The 15,471-nt window shown below is 36.6% G+C and overlaps 1 protein-coding gene across 3 annotated transcripts in view; it reads right to left on the bottom strand.

The window, feature by feature from the left end:
• Nucleotides 1-685: 685 nt before the first annotated feature.
• USP6NL (USP6 N-terminal like) overlaps nt 686-15,471 on the bottom strand; it is a 204,359-nt gene continuing 189,573 nt past the window's right edge. For all 3 annotated transcript variants that reach the window (XM_023734370.1, XM_004379692.2, XM_023734371.1), the window contains one exon: nt 686-3,365. In XM_023734370.1, coding sequence (XP_023590138.1) covers nt 1,960-3,365 — 1,406 coding nt within the window. In that variant the 3' untranslated portion in view covers nt 686-1,959. The remainder of the gene's footprint in view (nt 3,366-15,471) is intronic.

Below are 15,471 nucleotides of genomic sequence, written 5' to 3'. Positions count from 1 at the left end.
AAACAATCACACCAAAAAAAGTATGCAGATAAAAAATGTCATAGATGACATAAGAAAATAGTGTGTATGTGGGTATATATATATGTATAAATCTACAGTATTTACCACTGTTGATATATATATTTTGGAGCAGCTCAGATGCTGCTATCATAAACTAAATTGTACAGCTTGGTTTATTACAAATCACAGAATCATGGTTTTAAAAATTAGAATAATATCCTCAGCTACAATTTTATATACATTTATTTCTATGCTTCCACATGATCTAAATCAAGAGCCCAGTGATATTATCAGGATTTTGAGCTTCAGTGTAGTGCTTAGCTGCTAATACACTGCATTTGTTTTGCCATTTAATCACATCATTACCAAGTTGATTAAAATTACATTAGACTCATTATATACATAAAAAATAGTCACATTCACTAGCTAAACAAATGTTACTTTCATTTTAAAAGACAAACTTTTGTACCTTGAAAGTTTAAAGCCCCAACTTGTAACAAGAGCCATTGCTGTTAGGTTTTCTACTCTCTTATTACTCAAATATGAGCAACGTAATGCTGAAGGTAAGCTCTCCAATTAAATGCAAAGCCACACTTTCTTGGACAGCCCCAAATTTTGTCAAAGTTGCAGTAATTGTAGTGTAATAGAATATTTTTAAAGATATTTTAAATTTTATACCATGAACTTTTTTTTTTTTTTTTACTGAAAGAGAAAAACAGGGTTTTCACAAAGTATGAAAGTCATACTATTTTTTCTTAAAAACCAAAATCTTAGATTCCTATTAATAATTAGGTGGGATCATTTTTTACAGTTTTACACAATGATAATTTAATGGCCCGATAGTGCAGCAACATCCATTGACTACATTCTTTAAAGAAAGAGTGCCAGAAAAAGATGGTGTAAATGACCACCCTGGGGCCCTCTGTGGTGAAGCCCTGTGAGAATTTAAGGGACAGAAGAAGTATTAATCCTGATTTCGAAATAATTTTAAAGGAGTTCATTCTGCTGCCCCTTGTGAGGGCTTGAAGATCAGTAAGTTGCAACTTCTCCTGCTGACATTTGCTGGAGAGCTGTATTGCAGCATTTCCTCTGGATCTGGCAAGGAATATTCTGCTCTGAGCTTTTCAAGAGGCAGACCAGAACAAAGTGTGCGAAAGCACTAAAACTGATCTCAGTGCAAATGGATACAATGAGAGCTGCGCCCTTGACCATAACTTACTTCAACTGCCCCAATTTTTAAGCACCATTAAGTGGTTAGCCTTTCCCTCCAATGTCTTTAATTTTCATATTGAAAGAAAATGGCAGCAGCTGAAGGAGACTGATGACCGTTCTGTGAGATGTTGAATTAATAAAGCCAGGGAATCTCTTTAGTCAGTTTTAGGGCCTAGGTTAAAAAGAGGGGGAAAAATGACTAAAAGACAAGCTAAGGAAAGCAAGAAAAGCAAATTATTCCACGGATCTAGATTAAAAGTAGTCATTTTAACATTTCCTTAGTTCTGTGTTCAAATGTGTATGCACAGATGCCTACAATTATCTATTAAAGGACACATATGCTCCATGTGGCCTTAAAAATATCTATTCTATGCGGTTTTTCGGTGCTTTGTAACATTACTCAAAATAGAATGGGCCAATAGAGTAAAAACGGTCAGGTTTTGGAGAAAGATATAAATGAAACTGAGTAATGAATTATCACTGTGTGTGCATCCCTAAATGCTATTGCTATGCTTCCATGTTAAATTCCGTTTAACAGGTTCAGTGATGATGCAATTTAAAACGCTCACCTTAAGCAGCATCTACATGGGATGAAAATATTTCCATATATTATTATTACTAACATACATGAGAATTGTGCTAGTTGTTTACAATCGTATAAAATACTGCTTTGGCAATTATAAACACAGCAATGTAGGTTTCGTATGGTTTCTGTTCTAGTGTCTTTAGCAAGTATAGATAAAATTCTCACAGCAATACTGATTCTTGAATAGACAGTCCATCCCGATTTCTGTAGTGATATGCTGGAGGCGAGGGCCCTGAATATTGAAACGGAGATGGATTGGCATCTTCTAAAGCTGGCGAAGTTCTATACCGCACAGGGCTATCCACTGAAACCGCTGGGAGGTTATGGTCCTGAAAGGTTACGTGTTGAAAGGCCGAATATTTTGGTAAATTGCTTAAGTGGCTGCGGTTAGCATCTTGATGCCATGATTGTTCCTGTATCTCAGGTCTGTATGTGTAACTAACTTCTGACCATTTTCTGTTATCTGGCAAATAATCCACGGGAGGAATGATAAATTTTCCATTCTTTGGTGACCTTGAATATCCCTCAGCACCAATATCAACAGGAAGAACTTCTATTCGACTAGATGGGAGTACAAGAGGAGCTGGGCGGCTGTAGGATTTCTCTGGAGAAGTATCTATAGAGAGAGTAGAACCATAAGGTCTCCTAGAAGGATTAATTTGAGTCCCATGGCTAACCTGGGGAGACACGGTGCTGCTGTTAGCAGTAGGCAAGTGTTTTGGAGAATTTCCATGGTAAATCGGGGGATTACTATAGGATGGTGGATGTACTGTCTCATGATCTTCTCCATCTAACTGAGGTGGATATCTTCCGTAACTTGGAGGCTGTACTTTAAAAGTAAAATTGTTTGATACTTTTGGTGGAATCGAACGTGACTCAGCATACTTTCTTGGACTGTTAGAATGAACAAGATTCCTTGGACTTTGAGAGTAAGCCCTTTCTAGTGCCTCTTCAACAGAAGCTCCATTTTCATTTTCAGCTCCAGGTACATTGTCATACTGTGATGCATTGGAGCCACGTTTCCCTTCATCAGCATCCAAAACCTTAATCTTTTGCCTTACATTTGATATTCGGGTATCAGTAGAACTTGGGATGGTAAGTGTAGGGTTTGCTAATCTACTTTTGCCTTCAATGGCGTATTTGGCAGTTTTTTCAACAGCTGAAATATCTGAAGGTTTATTCCATTTGGGCACAAATTCCTTTCTGATCTTTGAAGTAGCATTGCTATTATGATTAGCAGCTGCATTAATATATTGCTTAGAATTGTCATGGGGAACTGATGGAAGTTTTCCTTCAAAATCTGCCTCACTTTTTAGCTTTTTAATATCCTCATCCACAGATTTCCGCCTTGGCTGCCTTACTCTTTCTGGTGTGCCAATTCTACTTTGATGGCGAGGGGAATGCTCATGTTTTTTGTGAGGAGATGTGCCACCTTCTCTTCTGCTGCCTGTATGGGGACTTGACTTGCCAACACTTCGTTGTCCGTTGCTCAGGTGATTAACACCAGCAGACTGATTTTCAGGTGGAAGTTGCCCCAAAGGTTTCTTGGGATATTCATCCTCTTTACCTAAAGGGAAAGATAAATGCATAAGTAAAATAAATACATGAGCAAATCATATCCAATGTAATACACTATTAATAACCACATACTTTTTGTAGTGTACTAATACACATACTTAAACACACATATACACCAAAGAATTTTAGTGGCTGAAGAAAAGCATTTTTCAGAGACTGATACGATAACATACCAAAAATCAAAATGTTATCAGGCAATGTGTAGGTGAGAATATTTTGTAGCTTTATGGCTAAGGCTCATATCATTGTGTACACATGATTCTTATATCTTCCTAAAACATATTATGGTTACATGCTTTTTCAAGAATGTAAAGCTGATACTCTGAGTTCTATTCCTAAAACAACCCTGCAGGTCAGTAGTTCAACATTTTACTATTTCATTACTTTCACTTTGATTCTACCTCAACTAAAATGGTTTGAAATCTCAGTAAAACTTTTCCTATCAGCTTCAAGCACGTCTGCCAAATTTAAAAGTCAAACTGATGACCAACTGTGCTCTCAAAGTTGTACCCAAGAAGCTGATTATTATTATCTTAAGTGCCTTCCACAGTACAATTTCATGATAAAAAGGCACATTGCTTTCTATTTGAAAGTTAACATTCTAAAAGCATACTACTTTAAACGAAAAAAAGGAGGGGAGGAGGACAAGAAATAAAATCAGATTATATCGGATACTTTTAGTTTTATATTTTAAACAATTATCAGAAAATTCATTAGGAATTAAAGGAAGATTTAATAAATTGGTCATTTAGTAAGCAGTGTTTAAAAATTATCTATTACGATATGCTTATCCAATAAATACCTTGAAAAAAATAAGACTTCACTTGAAAATAGTATCACAGTTTAAGATATGTCTTTCATCTGTTAATTATAAAATATATTATCACTTAAAAATAAGTTTTGTCTCTCTCCAAATACCTGCCCATTCACCCACCCGTCCATCTAACAAATATATACTGAGTAAGCTCTGTGTAAGGGGACCTGAAGGCGCAGTGGTGAAGTGTTTGGCTGCTAACCGAAAGTTAGAATCTACCAGCCGCTCTTCGAGAGAAAGACGTGGTGGGACAAAGATGTGACAGTCTGCTTCCATAAAGATTTACAGCCTTGGAAACCCTATGGGGCAGCCACTCTGTCCTATACGGTCGCTGTGAGTCGGAATCGACTTGACGGGAGTGGGTTTGATTTTGGAAGCTCTGTGTTGAGCACTGTGCTAGGCAATGGTACATCAGTGGTGGGCAGACAGACATGGTCTTTGCTCTAATGTAGCTCACAGTCTTGGTGATGACAATTTTATTATTTATCTATATATCATAATTTTCTTTATGATATTTGAAAAAGAAGTCTTCTTTTTCTTTGGGGTGGGGAGAATGGAGAGGAAACAACATTCTTTAAATAGTTAAGCTACCAGATGCAGAATCATTGAGCTAAAAAGAATACTTGTGCTATTCTAATTCAGTGGTTTTAAAACTTTAAAAACCAGACTCCTTTTTCAAACCAAATTTAACATGAAACCTCAATATATAAAGACGATATAAACAAAGCTGTTTAGTTAAAGCAGAGGGGCTCAGGGCCCCTCCCAGTGCCAGAGAGACGTCAATTTAGGTCTGCCTGCATTTGATAGTTGGGAAAGCAGAGGCTCAGAGACATCAAGCGATCTTGCAGTAGCAGACACTGAATGAGAACCAGGACCCAATATTTTTATTCCCAGTTTATTGCTTTCTTTTACTATGCTGTTTTTATAAAACCCCAGAGAAACTTTTGATGATGTTTACAGAATTTACTTTGACAATATTCATGCAAGTTTTTTATTTTATACACTTGAAAGCACAGAAAGCATCCGAATTGGCATATATTTGTAAACTATATTGTTCATTTCATTGATTAACTCAACAAATACATATTAACCAACTACTATGTATAGGCATCATTCTAGGTGCTGACAATACAATGATAAAACAAGCCAGGTGAAGTCCCTGCCTTTGTGGAGCTTATATTCTAGTCGTGGAGAGTACTATGAAGAAAATTAAAACAGGATAAAGCAATTAAAATGACTGGAGGTGGGGCAGAGCAGGGAAGAGTTCTAGCAGGAACAAAGGCCCTCTATGCCTAGAGAGAACGGCCAGAGATTAGGTGGGAGAGACAGTCAGGTCACACAGGGCCTTGGAGACCACAGAAAGGACTTTGGATTTTATTAGGAGTGTAATTGTAAAATTACTTGAGGTTTTTCAGCAGGAAAGTAACATGATCTGATGCATATCTTAGAGCCCACTTTAAATGGTGGCCTTGACTTAAATTATGTGATAACTAAAGATAATAATAATAACACTAATACTCATTAGGAGCCTTGGTGGCACAGTGGTTAACAGCTTGGCTGCCAACCAAAGGGTCAGCAGTTCAAACCTACTAGCCACTCCTTGAAAACCCTATGGGGTAGTTCGACTCTGTCCTATAGCAACTCATCAAGCACTTAATGTGTCAGTCACTGTTAAAAAAAGCTGTCATATAATGCTAATAACAGGTATATTATGTAGGTCATTGCTATTACCCTCATTTTATAGATGAGGAAACTGAGGCACAGATACTAACTTGCCCAAGGTCTGACAGCTAGCAAGCAGCAGACCCAGGACTCAAACCAGGCCTTTGTTGATTCCAGGGCCTTTGTTCTTTATTCCTATACAATGCTGTAAAAGTGGTAAGAAGTTGTTGATTTTTGGATATATTTTTAAGGTAGAGATTATATACTTGCTGAATGGACTAGATGTTAAATGTGAGGGAATGAGTAGAGTAAAGGATGATTCTTGGTTTAAAGACAGCAATGGGACAACACTATTCAGCAATAGTAACAATTATTATTTAGTAACAATATAAATTGTTCTTATATCTTTTATTTAAAGATATTTTATCTTAAATGATAATACAAACTCTAAAATGCTTGTCATTGAGAAAAATTTTCTTTGATTTATGAATGTATTTGAAATGACTCGAGGCATCCAAATTTAGCTTCTGACTAGTCAACATATGAAGTACATGGAATCGAGGTAAGGAAGTAGACTGAAATGTAGCCCAAGTCAAGAATATTCACAAGTAGTTATAAAGTCTATTTGGTTAAAAAACAAAATTAAAATCTATCCAATGGCCTCAAACAGTTTTCACCAGCTCTACAAATAGTCATCCAGGCAGCCATGAGTCAGAATTGACTCCATGGCAACTAACAACAACGAAGATATGAATTCCTTCTCCCTGAAGGCAAGTAACCCCAACAAACACAAATTATCAATAAGATATAAGATATTATTATTATCAATAACATACTATTATTATATCTTATTATCTATGTAACAGAAAAACCGAGTTTATAAACTTTTGTTCCCATTCTCTGACAGTTTTCTAAGGGCTGAACACAGTAATTTGAATGGCTGGTTCAATGGCTGATTGATATTCCAGTCAGAAAATAATATCAGCCAATCATCAACGCTCTCAGGTTGACTGGTAGGAACCTGATGAAAAACATAAGCATTGAAAAGAAAAGGAAAAGTGTGGCACCTAGAGAGTGGTTAATTCATGCCTGCAAGATGTGCTGTTACGAGAACAAAACTGGATTAGTTGTAGAGATTCTCATGCTGAGCCCTTTAAGCTGTCCCACTTTCCTACCACTCAATGGCTTTTGGCAGCCTGCAGAGAGCTACCAACTTTTTAGTTCATACGAAATAACTGAAAATGTTTTAAAAATTCTCTGTAGAAGTACTGGAAAAAAAGGAACACATTTCAAAATGAATTGCAGTTGCACCATGTGTGTGTACTCACTGGAACATCAGTCTACCGGGGAAAGCTTCAAATATTTCCCTTAGCCCCAAATGCAGGTGCTCAGAACTGTTTTCAGTGTTTCAAACTGTTATCAATTCACAATTCATGAAAACTAAATTCACTTGAAATTGGGTGTTTGAAAGGTTAGCGCTATCCTTAGGTCTATTATCTTAAATCTCAAATCTGGCTTGCTTTCCTAAGAACAAATTTTATGAACTTTCAGCAAAAATCACATATTTCATTACTTAGGATGACCACTGTTGTGGTTCTAGCACATTTTCAATGTCAACAATGCAATGAAACCAACAATGGTAATTAAAATTTTTCTTCTATAACTACCTCAAAAAGACAACTGAACAAGGCAAATGTGGAAGGTAGGGATTTGTAGTAACAGATCCACAGGGACAACTAGAGTTCCATTACTTTGCAGATTCCTGTATGCAAATTTCTATGTCTTGTGGTCACCAATTTACTGCTGGGGATGGTCAATGTGAGGTTGGTTTCCCTAGTGTTTTTTCCACAAACATTCAGCTATAGCTACTTCTTGATGATGATGGAGATGAAAGGGTACCCTTTTAAAGTGTGGTGCCAGCAATCTTCTAGGTTTGGACTGACCAAAAGAGAGTAGAATGGGTGATTACTTCTCTTTTCCTAAACACTGTAGTTGAAGTGCATTAGCTGTTTTGGCAGTCACATTGTACTGCTAACTCCCAGTCTTTTTTACAGATAATGTTTCACAATGTTGTTAAGCTATATACCTCTGTGGCATAGTAGATACAGCATGGTCTTCAAGATCAAATAACCTGAGTTTGAATCCTGACTCTGCCACTAATAAGCTGTGTAAACTTGGATAAGCCTCTCTGAGTCTCAGATTTCTCATTTTAAATGGAAATAGCAATATCTATTCTGCAGATTTGCTGTGAGGATTAGTTAATACATGAAAAAGCCTAGCACATTTCTTGGCATATAGCAGATGCTTAGTAAATGGTAGTTATTATTATATTATTACTCTACACTTAGTTATTTTCAGACAGATTCAAAGTGCTTTATATTTATTTCTATCCAAGTTTATCTTATTTTGATTTATCATTTCAATCTGAGATCTCTTTGGAATTTAACAATAATTATCTCTCCCAATGTAATGTCACCCACAAATCTAAATGCCATACTATCAATGTTTTCATCCAAGAGACTGATAACAAATATTGAATCTGGTAGGGCCAAAAATGACACACCCTAACTTCTTTAAAATATGGAGAACTCTTAAAAATCAGTAAGACAATGATGGCCCCATAGAAAAGTAAATAAAGGATGTTAACAGGAACTCACAGAAGAAGAAAGAGAGCCAGTAAATATATTGAAAGTTATTAGAGAAATGTAAATTAAAATACTTCTAAAATTGATATATCTCACTATTGCAGGTTTGGAGAAACAGCTCGCATAAGCCACTTACAATGAGTCCAAATTAGTGCAACTTTCTGTACAGCAATTTGACAATATGTATTAAAGTTTAAGGTCCCTGGGTGGTGCAAATGGTTTGCACTGGACTACTAACATAAAGGTTGGCAGTTCAAACTCATCCAGTGGCACTGCATAAGAAAGGCCTGGCTATCTGCTTCCATAAAGATTATAGCCAAGAAAATCCTATGGAGCACTTCTACTCTGTAACACATAGGGTCACCATGAATCAGAACTGACATGACAGCTATGGTGTTTTGTTTTTTTTTAATTGAAGTTTAGGATCCAGCAATTCCATCACTGGAAATTTATCTTAGATAATAATTAAGGCATTTGCAAAATTTTTGCTATAAGGATGCTCATATTGCATTGCTTTAGAAAAATTAAATGGTGAAAAATTATATGTTCAATAGAGAGAATTTGTGAAATTAAATAACAATTATGGAACAAAAATACGGTGAAATAAATTATGAGTATAAAGTCATAGAAGTCTACTGCCAAGTTAATATATTTAAGACATAATCAGTAAAAATATGTTATAAACAGTATGTGCAACATAACTCCATTTATCATGAACAATATATAAGCATAAGTATATATGTCTATTTAAATGACTATGCCAAAATCCCAAACGAGTTGCCATCAAGTCGATTCTGACTCATAGCTGACTCTATAGGACTGGAGCAGAACTGCCCTATAGGGTTTCTAAGGCTGTAAATCTTTACGGAAGCGGACTGCCATATCTTTTTCCTGCAGAGTAGCTGGTGGGTTTGAACCTGCAACCTTTCGGTTGGCAGCCGAGCACTTTAACCACTGCACCACCAGGACTCCTTAGAAAAATGACTATAAGGAATACTAAACTGTTAACACTAGTGGTTAACACACATACCAAAGAAAAGCAGGTTTAGATTGAGTAATTTTTACTTTTGCTTAACCATTATATAGCTTTTTAAAAAAATTATAAACATGTATTACTTGTACAGTAAAATAAAAAATTTAAACATAATGAATACTCTTCTATTAGACTCCTTCTAGGACGATACTAATCTGCAGTTTCTGTGTATGGCTTTAACCAATATTTTTATTATTGCAAGAGTATCATTAAGACTTTGCCAAATGCTTTCTTTTTACTCAGATACACTAGGTTGATGGCATTCTTCTGATCTACTAAATGAGAAATCTTAGGGGAAAAAAAAACCAAAATTAGATTAACCAAGTATGACACTCTTAATGAAGCTGTAATTAGTGATCACCTTCTTTGCTCTCTAAATGCTCAAAATCTGATCTTGTAATAATTTATTGATTACTGCTGCCTCAGATAGACATCATGTTTACTGGTCTATGATTTACATTATCTAATTTTTCTCCCTTTTGAAAAGTGGAAAAAGTTATCTTATCTCCATCCATGAAACACTTCTTTTGGTTCCACAATTTTTCAAAGATTACTGACATAGAGATCTCATCTGCAAGTTCACCTAGTCAAATGGAATTTGTCCTTCCAGGGCACACTTACTCAGATTAAGTAGCTGGTCTCTTAGTCACAACTTGGCCTGATCTGGCTTCAAGTTCCTCTTATCAATACTTATTTGAATCTTCCCATTCTAAAGCCTGTTTTTACCGAAAACATGGAGACGAAACATAACTGGAATAGTGCCTACCTCCTTCTGTCAGATATAAAAAAACCAAACCAAACCCGTTGCCATTGAGTTGATTCCGACTCATAGTGACCCCACAGGACAGAGCAGAACTGCCCATAGGGCTTTCAAGGAGCAGCTGGTGGATTTGAACTGTTGGCCTTTTGGTTAGCAGCTGAATGCTTAACCACTGAACCACCAGGACTCCAAAGAACCTTCTGGTTCTTCTCATTCAAACATAGAGAGCCCTGTGGCTGGCTATGGTTATACTGTAAGGGTAGAGAAGAGGGCTTAAGGATAGGAGCAAGGAGGTAGGTGGGCACAACCAAAGGAATTAACAAAGGCCATTGCAGTGGAAGAGATAAAAACAAAAACAAAAACTTTAGAGTGAGAGAGAAGGGAAGGGAGTAGTGAGTGAGGAAGGGAGACTAAGAGAGAAAGCTGAACATCCTTGGGGAAAATATTGCCATGGCACAGACTGTCCCTCAGCTGTACTATGCACAGAATTTCATTCTGAATCATTTAGATACAGAAAAGGCACTTATTAGTGAAGACTAACAGGACACAGTAAAATGTGAGCTTATGGATCTAAGGCATGTATTTCTCAGAAGAAGGAATAAAAAATATTGACGAGGAAGTAATGGAGAGACTGAGGTGGTAGTAACGGAAAAGAATGTGTCATACATACATGGGAAATTTAATTTTTCAATATAAAGGGTAAGAAAAGGATTCACCTTATACTTAACATTACTTTATATTTAAGTCAATACAGAAATTCCTCTAAGGAAGAGTCATTAATATTCTATGTGCCTACACAGCATATTAGAACTAAAAGAAAAATTTAACATGTTCCATTTTCTGGACGGACAACAGGCCAAAATGCACACTGGTTAAAAAAAACAAAAAAAAAACTGCGATTGTTCTAAAATACCCAGAAAGGAGCAAGTTAAAGTTCTTTCACGGTAGCCAAGAGTGCATTTCCATTTATCCTAAGTAGAACTTAACCTATGTACAGTGGGAGCCGTTACTTCTACTTCTTTTGTATTCCTTCCTATAGTATCTAAAGTAGTAAAATAATTATAAAGAAAGTGTTGATAAAATGTTCATTGGGTATACTCATATAAATTAGAATAAATAGTTATAACATAATAGTTATAAATACCCAAGATCCATATAGCTACTTAACTAGACATAGAAGGGTTTGGAAAACAACAAAAACAAGTACTAACAAAACGGCATTGTATCTAATTCATTCCTAAATGACAATCTCTCATTAGGAACTAGGACTCTATAGAGACACATGGCAAATACTGCAAAAGTATAAAAACATTTAGAGAAGACTGCCTCTTTGTCCCCACAAAGATTTTCAGTAAGGAAGAAAGATGAGGTAATTTGAAAAAGGTAGTAGACAGGGACATAAGAAAGAGCTTCCTAGAATATAAGCACTTAAAAAAAAAAATCAATTCCATGAATCTTAAAGAGAGTAAAGCTGCTTAGGCCAGGAGGCTCTGCATAGCGGTAGGGGTAATGCTAAGGGTAGTCACAGGTACCAGGACCAGCCTGCAGTATTGGATTTACTTTATTTAAAACAATGCCTGTTCACACCTAGTTTCTACAATGATATTCAGTGGGAGGCATGCTAAATACGAACAAGTAGAATTAATATATGGCTTATGATACCAGCATCAACATTTATTTTCGAGAAATATTTGTTGATTCATAACATTGTTGGATTATGCAATATACAAGTCACTCTCATACTGGCCTAACACCTCTGAACAGTGTAAAATCATCAGTAATTCAACAGTGATCAAATGTACAGATGTTGTTTGCATTTTAGTGAAGGTCAGAGGGTCCTCAGGGCAGCACTGTCTGATGGAAGAGGACTGTGTCTCTCGCAAGAGGAGGAGGCATGAGAAGGGATGAAGAGAGTAAAGAGAGGTGAGAAAAGAAGGAAGAGGAGGAGGACAGGAGGGGAACCACAGTAGGTGAATAATGGAGAGGGCCAGAAAGAGAAGAAATGGAAGCAGAGAGGAATAGGAATTATGAAGACAGGAAAATGGAGATGACCACAGGGAACCTATGAGCAGGGCATCTGCAATCTGACACAAGTAATTATGAAATTAAGAAGAAAAATCTATTTGACTTCACTAGAGAGGAGATTCTTTCTGAAGGTTAATTATTCAACCATCACTGGACTAAAGATACGCTGTGTAGACCCTCTAAGAAGGACAACTGCAATCACAGTAATAGTTTCATACGCTAATAAGTATGCTCTGATTTTTTTGTTGTTGTTGTTTGTTTTCACAAAAGTAGATCCAAATAAAGCATTACATTTTTTGGTACAATCTTTTCTTAGCTCTATCTCAACCTAGTGTAAGTACCATAGACATACACACACACACTCACTCACATGCACATTCATGTACACACACATACTCACAAATACTGCTATACCTGGCCTTTGTCAGGCTAAAATACCTCCTTTCACCCATAAGCAATTAAGTGCAATTGAAAGACTCATGCAAAATTGATATCAAAACAGATGGCTATAAATAGGTAAGAATATTAATATTTATTATTCATACTTTCATTCTGGGCTTCTTTTCAATAGACATAATCAAGTTTTTGCTCATCCTACTATAGCTAGCTTCATGCCTAAAATTTTATTATTTCCTTCTTTCCCCTGAAAATATGCATGTGGCACAGTGGTCAAGAGCTCAGCTGCTAGCCAAAAGGTCAGCAGTTCAAATCCACCAGCTGCTCCTTGGAAACCCTATGGGGCAGTTCTACTCTGTCCTATTGGGTTCGCTATGAGTCAGAATCGACTCAACGGCAACAGGTAAATGAAAGATTACTGCCTTACTCTTTAAAGGGTAGATGTCTTAGTTATCTAGTGCTGCTATAACAGAAATACCACAAGTGGATGGCTTTAACAAAAGAGAAATTTATTCCCTCACAGTCTAGGAGGTTAGAAGTCCAAATTCAGGGTGCCAGCTCCAGGGGAAAGCTTTCTCTCTCTGTTGGCTCTGGGAAAGGTCCTTGTCCTCAGTCTTCCCCAGTTGAGGAACTTCTCAGCATGGGGACCCTGGGTCCAAAGGACATGCTATTCTCCTGGCTCTTGTTTCTTGATGGTATGAGGTCCCTCACATCTCTCTGCTCACTTGTCTTTTTCATATCTCAAAAGAGATTGACTTAAGACACAACCTAATCTTGTAGATTGAGTCCTGCCTCGCTAACATAACTGCCTGTAATCCTGCCTTATTAATATCATAGAGGTTGGATTTCCAACACATAGGAAAATCGTATCAGATGACAAAATGGTGGACAATCACACAATATGGGGAATCATGGCCTAGTCAAGTTGACATACAATTTTGGGGGACACAATTCAATCCATAACAGTCCGAAAGTACGCCAATTTCTACCAGATACAACATGGGGCACTTTTGTGAAAATACCACATTAATTATTTTATTCGCCAGTGTTCAATCACATAGTTGGTGCGTAATTTTAGTGCTAGTGCCAACAACTAGAAAAACCTGCTCAATAAAAGAAAATATAACTTGATAAACTTCAGAATAAAGGAAAAAAAATTATTAGTTGGTTTTTCTTATATAAGATTGTTTTTCCCTTAAAAACAAAAAAGACCAAACAAAAAGAAAAATATTTTAACCATCCCTAAGAGATAAGATAGAGTCCCTTTGAAATCGCCCGTCTTGGATCTTACTCAGGCCTATGTCACCACCCAGTGGACACCACATGCACTACAAGGCTTACAGTTTATGTAATCACCTCAGAAGGCATTAGCAGCTTTTTGGACCCAACAAGAGACATATAATTACAGGAAAGTGCTCCAAGTGCTCTCTCGTGAGCAACATTCTACTTTTAATTTTCAACAACAGAATATATGTACTCTGACGGTTCTAACAGTTTTCAGTAAGAAATGGTGGAGAAAGAGGCATCTTGGTAGGAAACGTTCCTTTCACACTAAACATTAAGTCCAGGTTAGTTTTAAAATATTGTCACTAAATTGCTCATTTCAAATTTGTATCTGAAAAATCAAATGCAGATACTTCTTTTAATGAACGATCAGCCAGAAGAATATACAATTTAAACAAACCTTAATAAGGTGAGTTAAAAAAAAAGAAATAAGGTTGGTTTTCTAAATTGTAGTTTTAGTAGTAAAAAAACTTCAAACACATATTGTAGTTAGGCTTACAAAATTCACTTTTTTCCAGCAGGTCAAATTTGAAAGATAAATGAAGTAGAAAGGAGATAATTATTTAAATACATTTCTCACTATAAACCTATTTAATGCCACATAAATTCAATAGATCTTTTTTGTTTTTGTTTTGTTTTTTAAATTTTTTATTGTACTTCAGATGAAGGTTTACAGAATACTTTCTCATTAAACAGTCAGTACACATATTTTATGATATTGGTTAAGAACCCCACGGCGTCTCAACACTCTCCCTTCTCCACCCTGAGGACCCTTTTTTTGTGAAAATATACATAGCCAAAGTTACACTATTTTGAAAGTTTCTACATGTACAGTTCAGTGACATCAATTACATTCTTCCAGTTGTGCTGCTACTCTATCCTTTTCCAAATTATTCCATTGCCATTATCTTCACCTCACTGTCCCCTAGGCTTCCCATCAAACCTTTTGAGTTGCTGTTGTCAATTCGATCCCACATAGATAATTCTTTTTTCATTTTGTACCTTAGATAAAGGTTTGCAGAACAAATACTTTCTCATTAAACAGTCAGTATACATATTGCCCTGTGACAATGGTTAATAAACCCATGACATGTCAACACTGTCCATTCTCAATCCTGGGTTCCCTATCACCAGCTTTCCTGTCCACTCCTGCCTTCTAGTCCTTGTGCCTGGACTGCTGTGCCTCATTAGCCCTGTTTTGTTTTATGAGGCTGTCCAATCCCTGGCTGAACAGTGAACTTTGGGAGGGGCTTCATCACTGAGCTAAAAGGGTGTTGGGGGCCATGCTCTCGGGGTTTCTCCAGTCTGTCAGGTCAGTAAATCTGGTCTTTTTTTTTGTGACTTAGAATTCTGTTCTACATCCTTTTCCAGCTCTGTCCAGGACCCTATTGTGATCCCGGTCAGAGCAGTCAGTGGTGGTAGCCAGGCACCATCTAGCTGTACTGGACTCAGTCTGGTGGAGGTTGTGGTAGTTGT

The sequence above is a fragment of the Trichechus manatus genome, unplaced genomic scaffold (assembly GCF_000243295.1).
Source record: "Trichechus manatus latirostris isolate Lorelei unplaced genomic scaffold, TriManLat1.0 scaffold00067, whole genome shotgun sequence".
NCBI lineage: Eukaryota > Metazoa > Chordata > Mammalia > Sirenia > Trichechidae > Trichechus > Trichechus manatus.
This window is presented reverse-complemented; position numbering and strand designations above follow the sequence as displayed.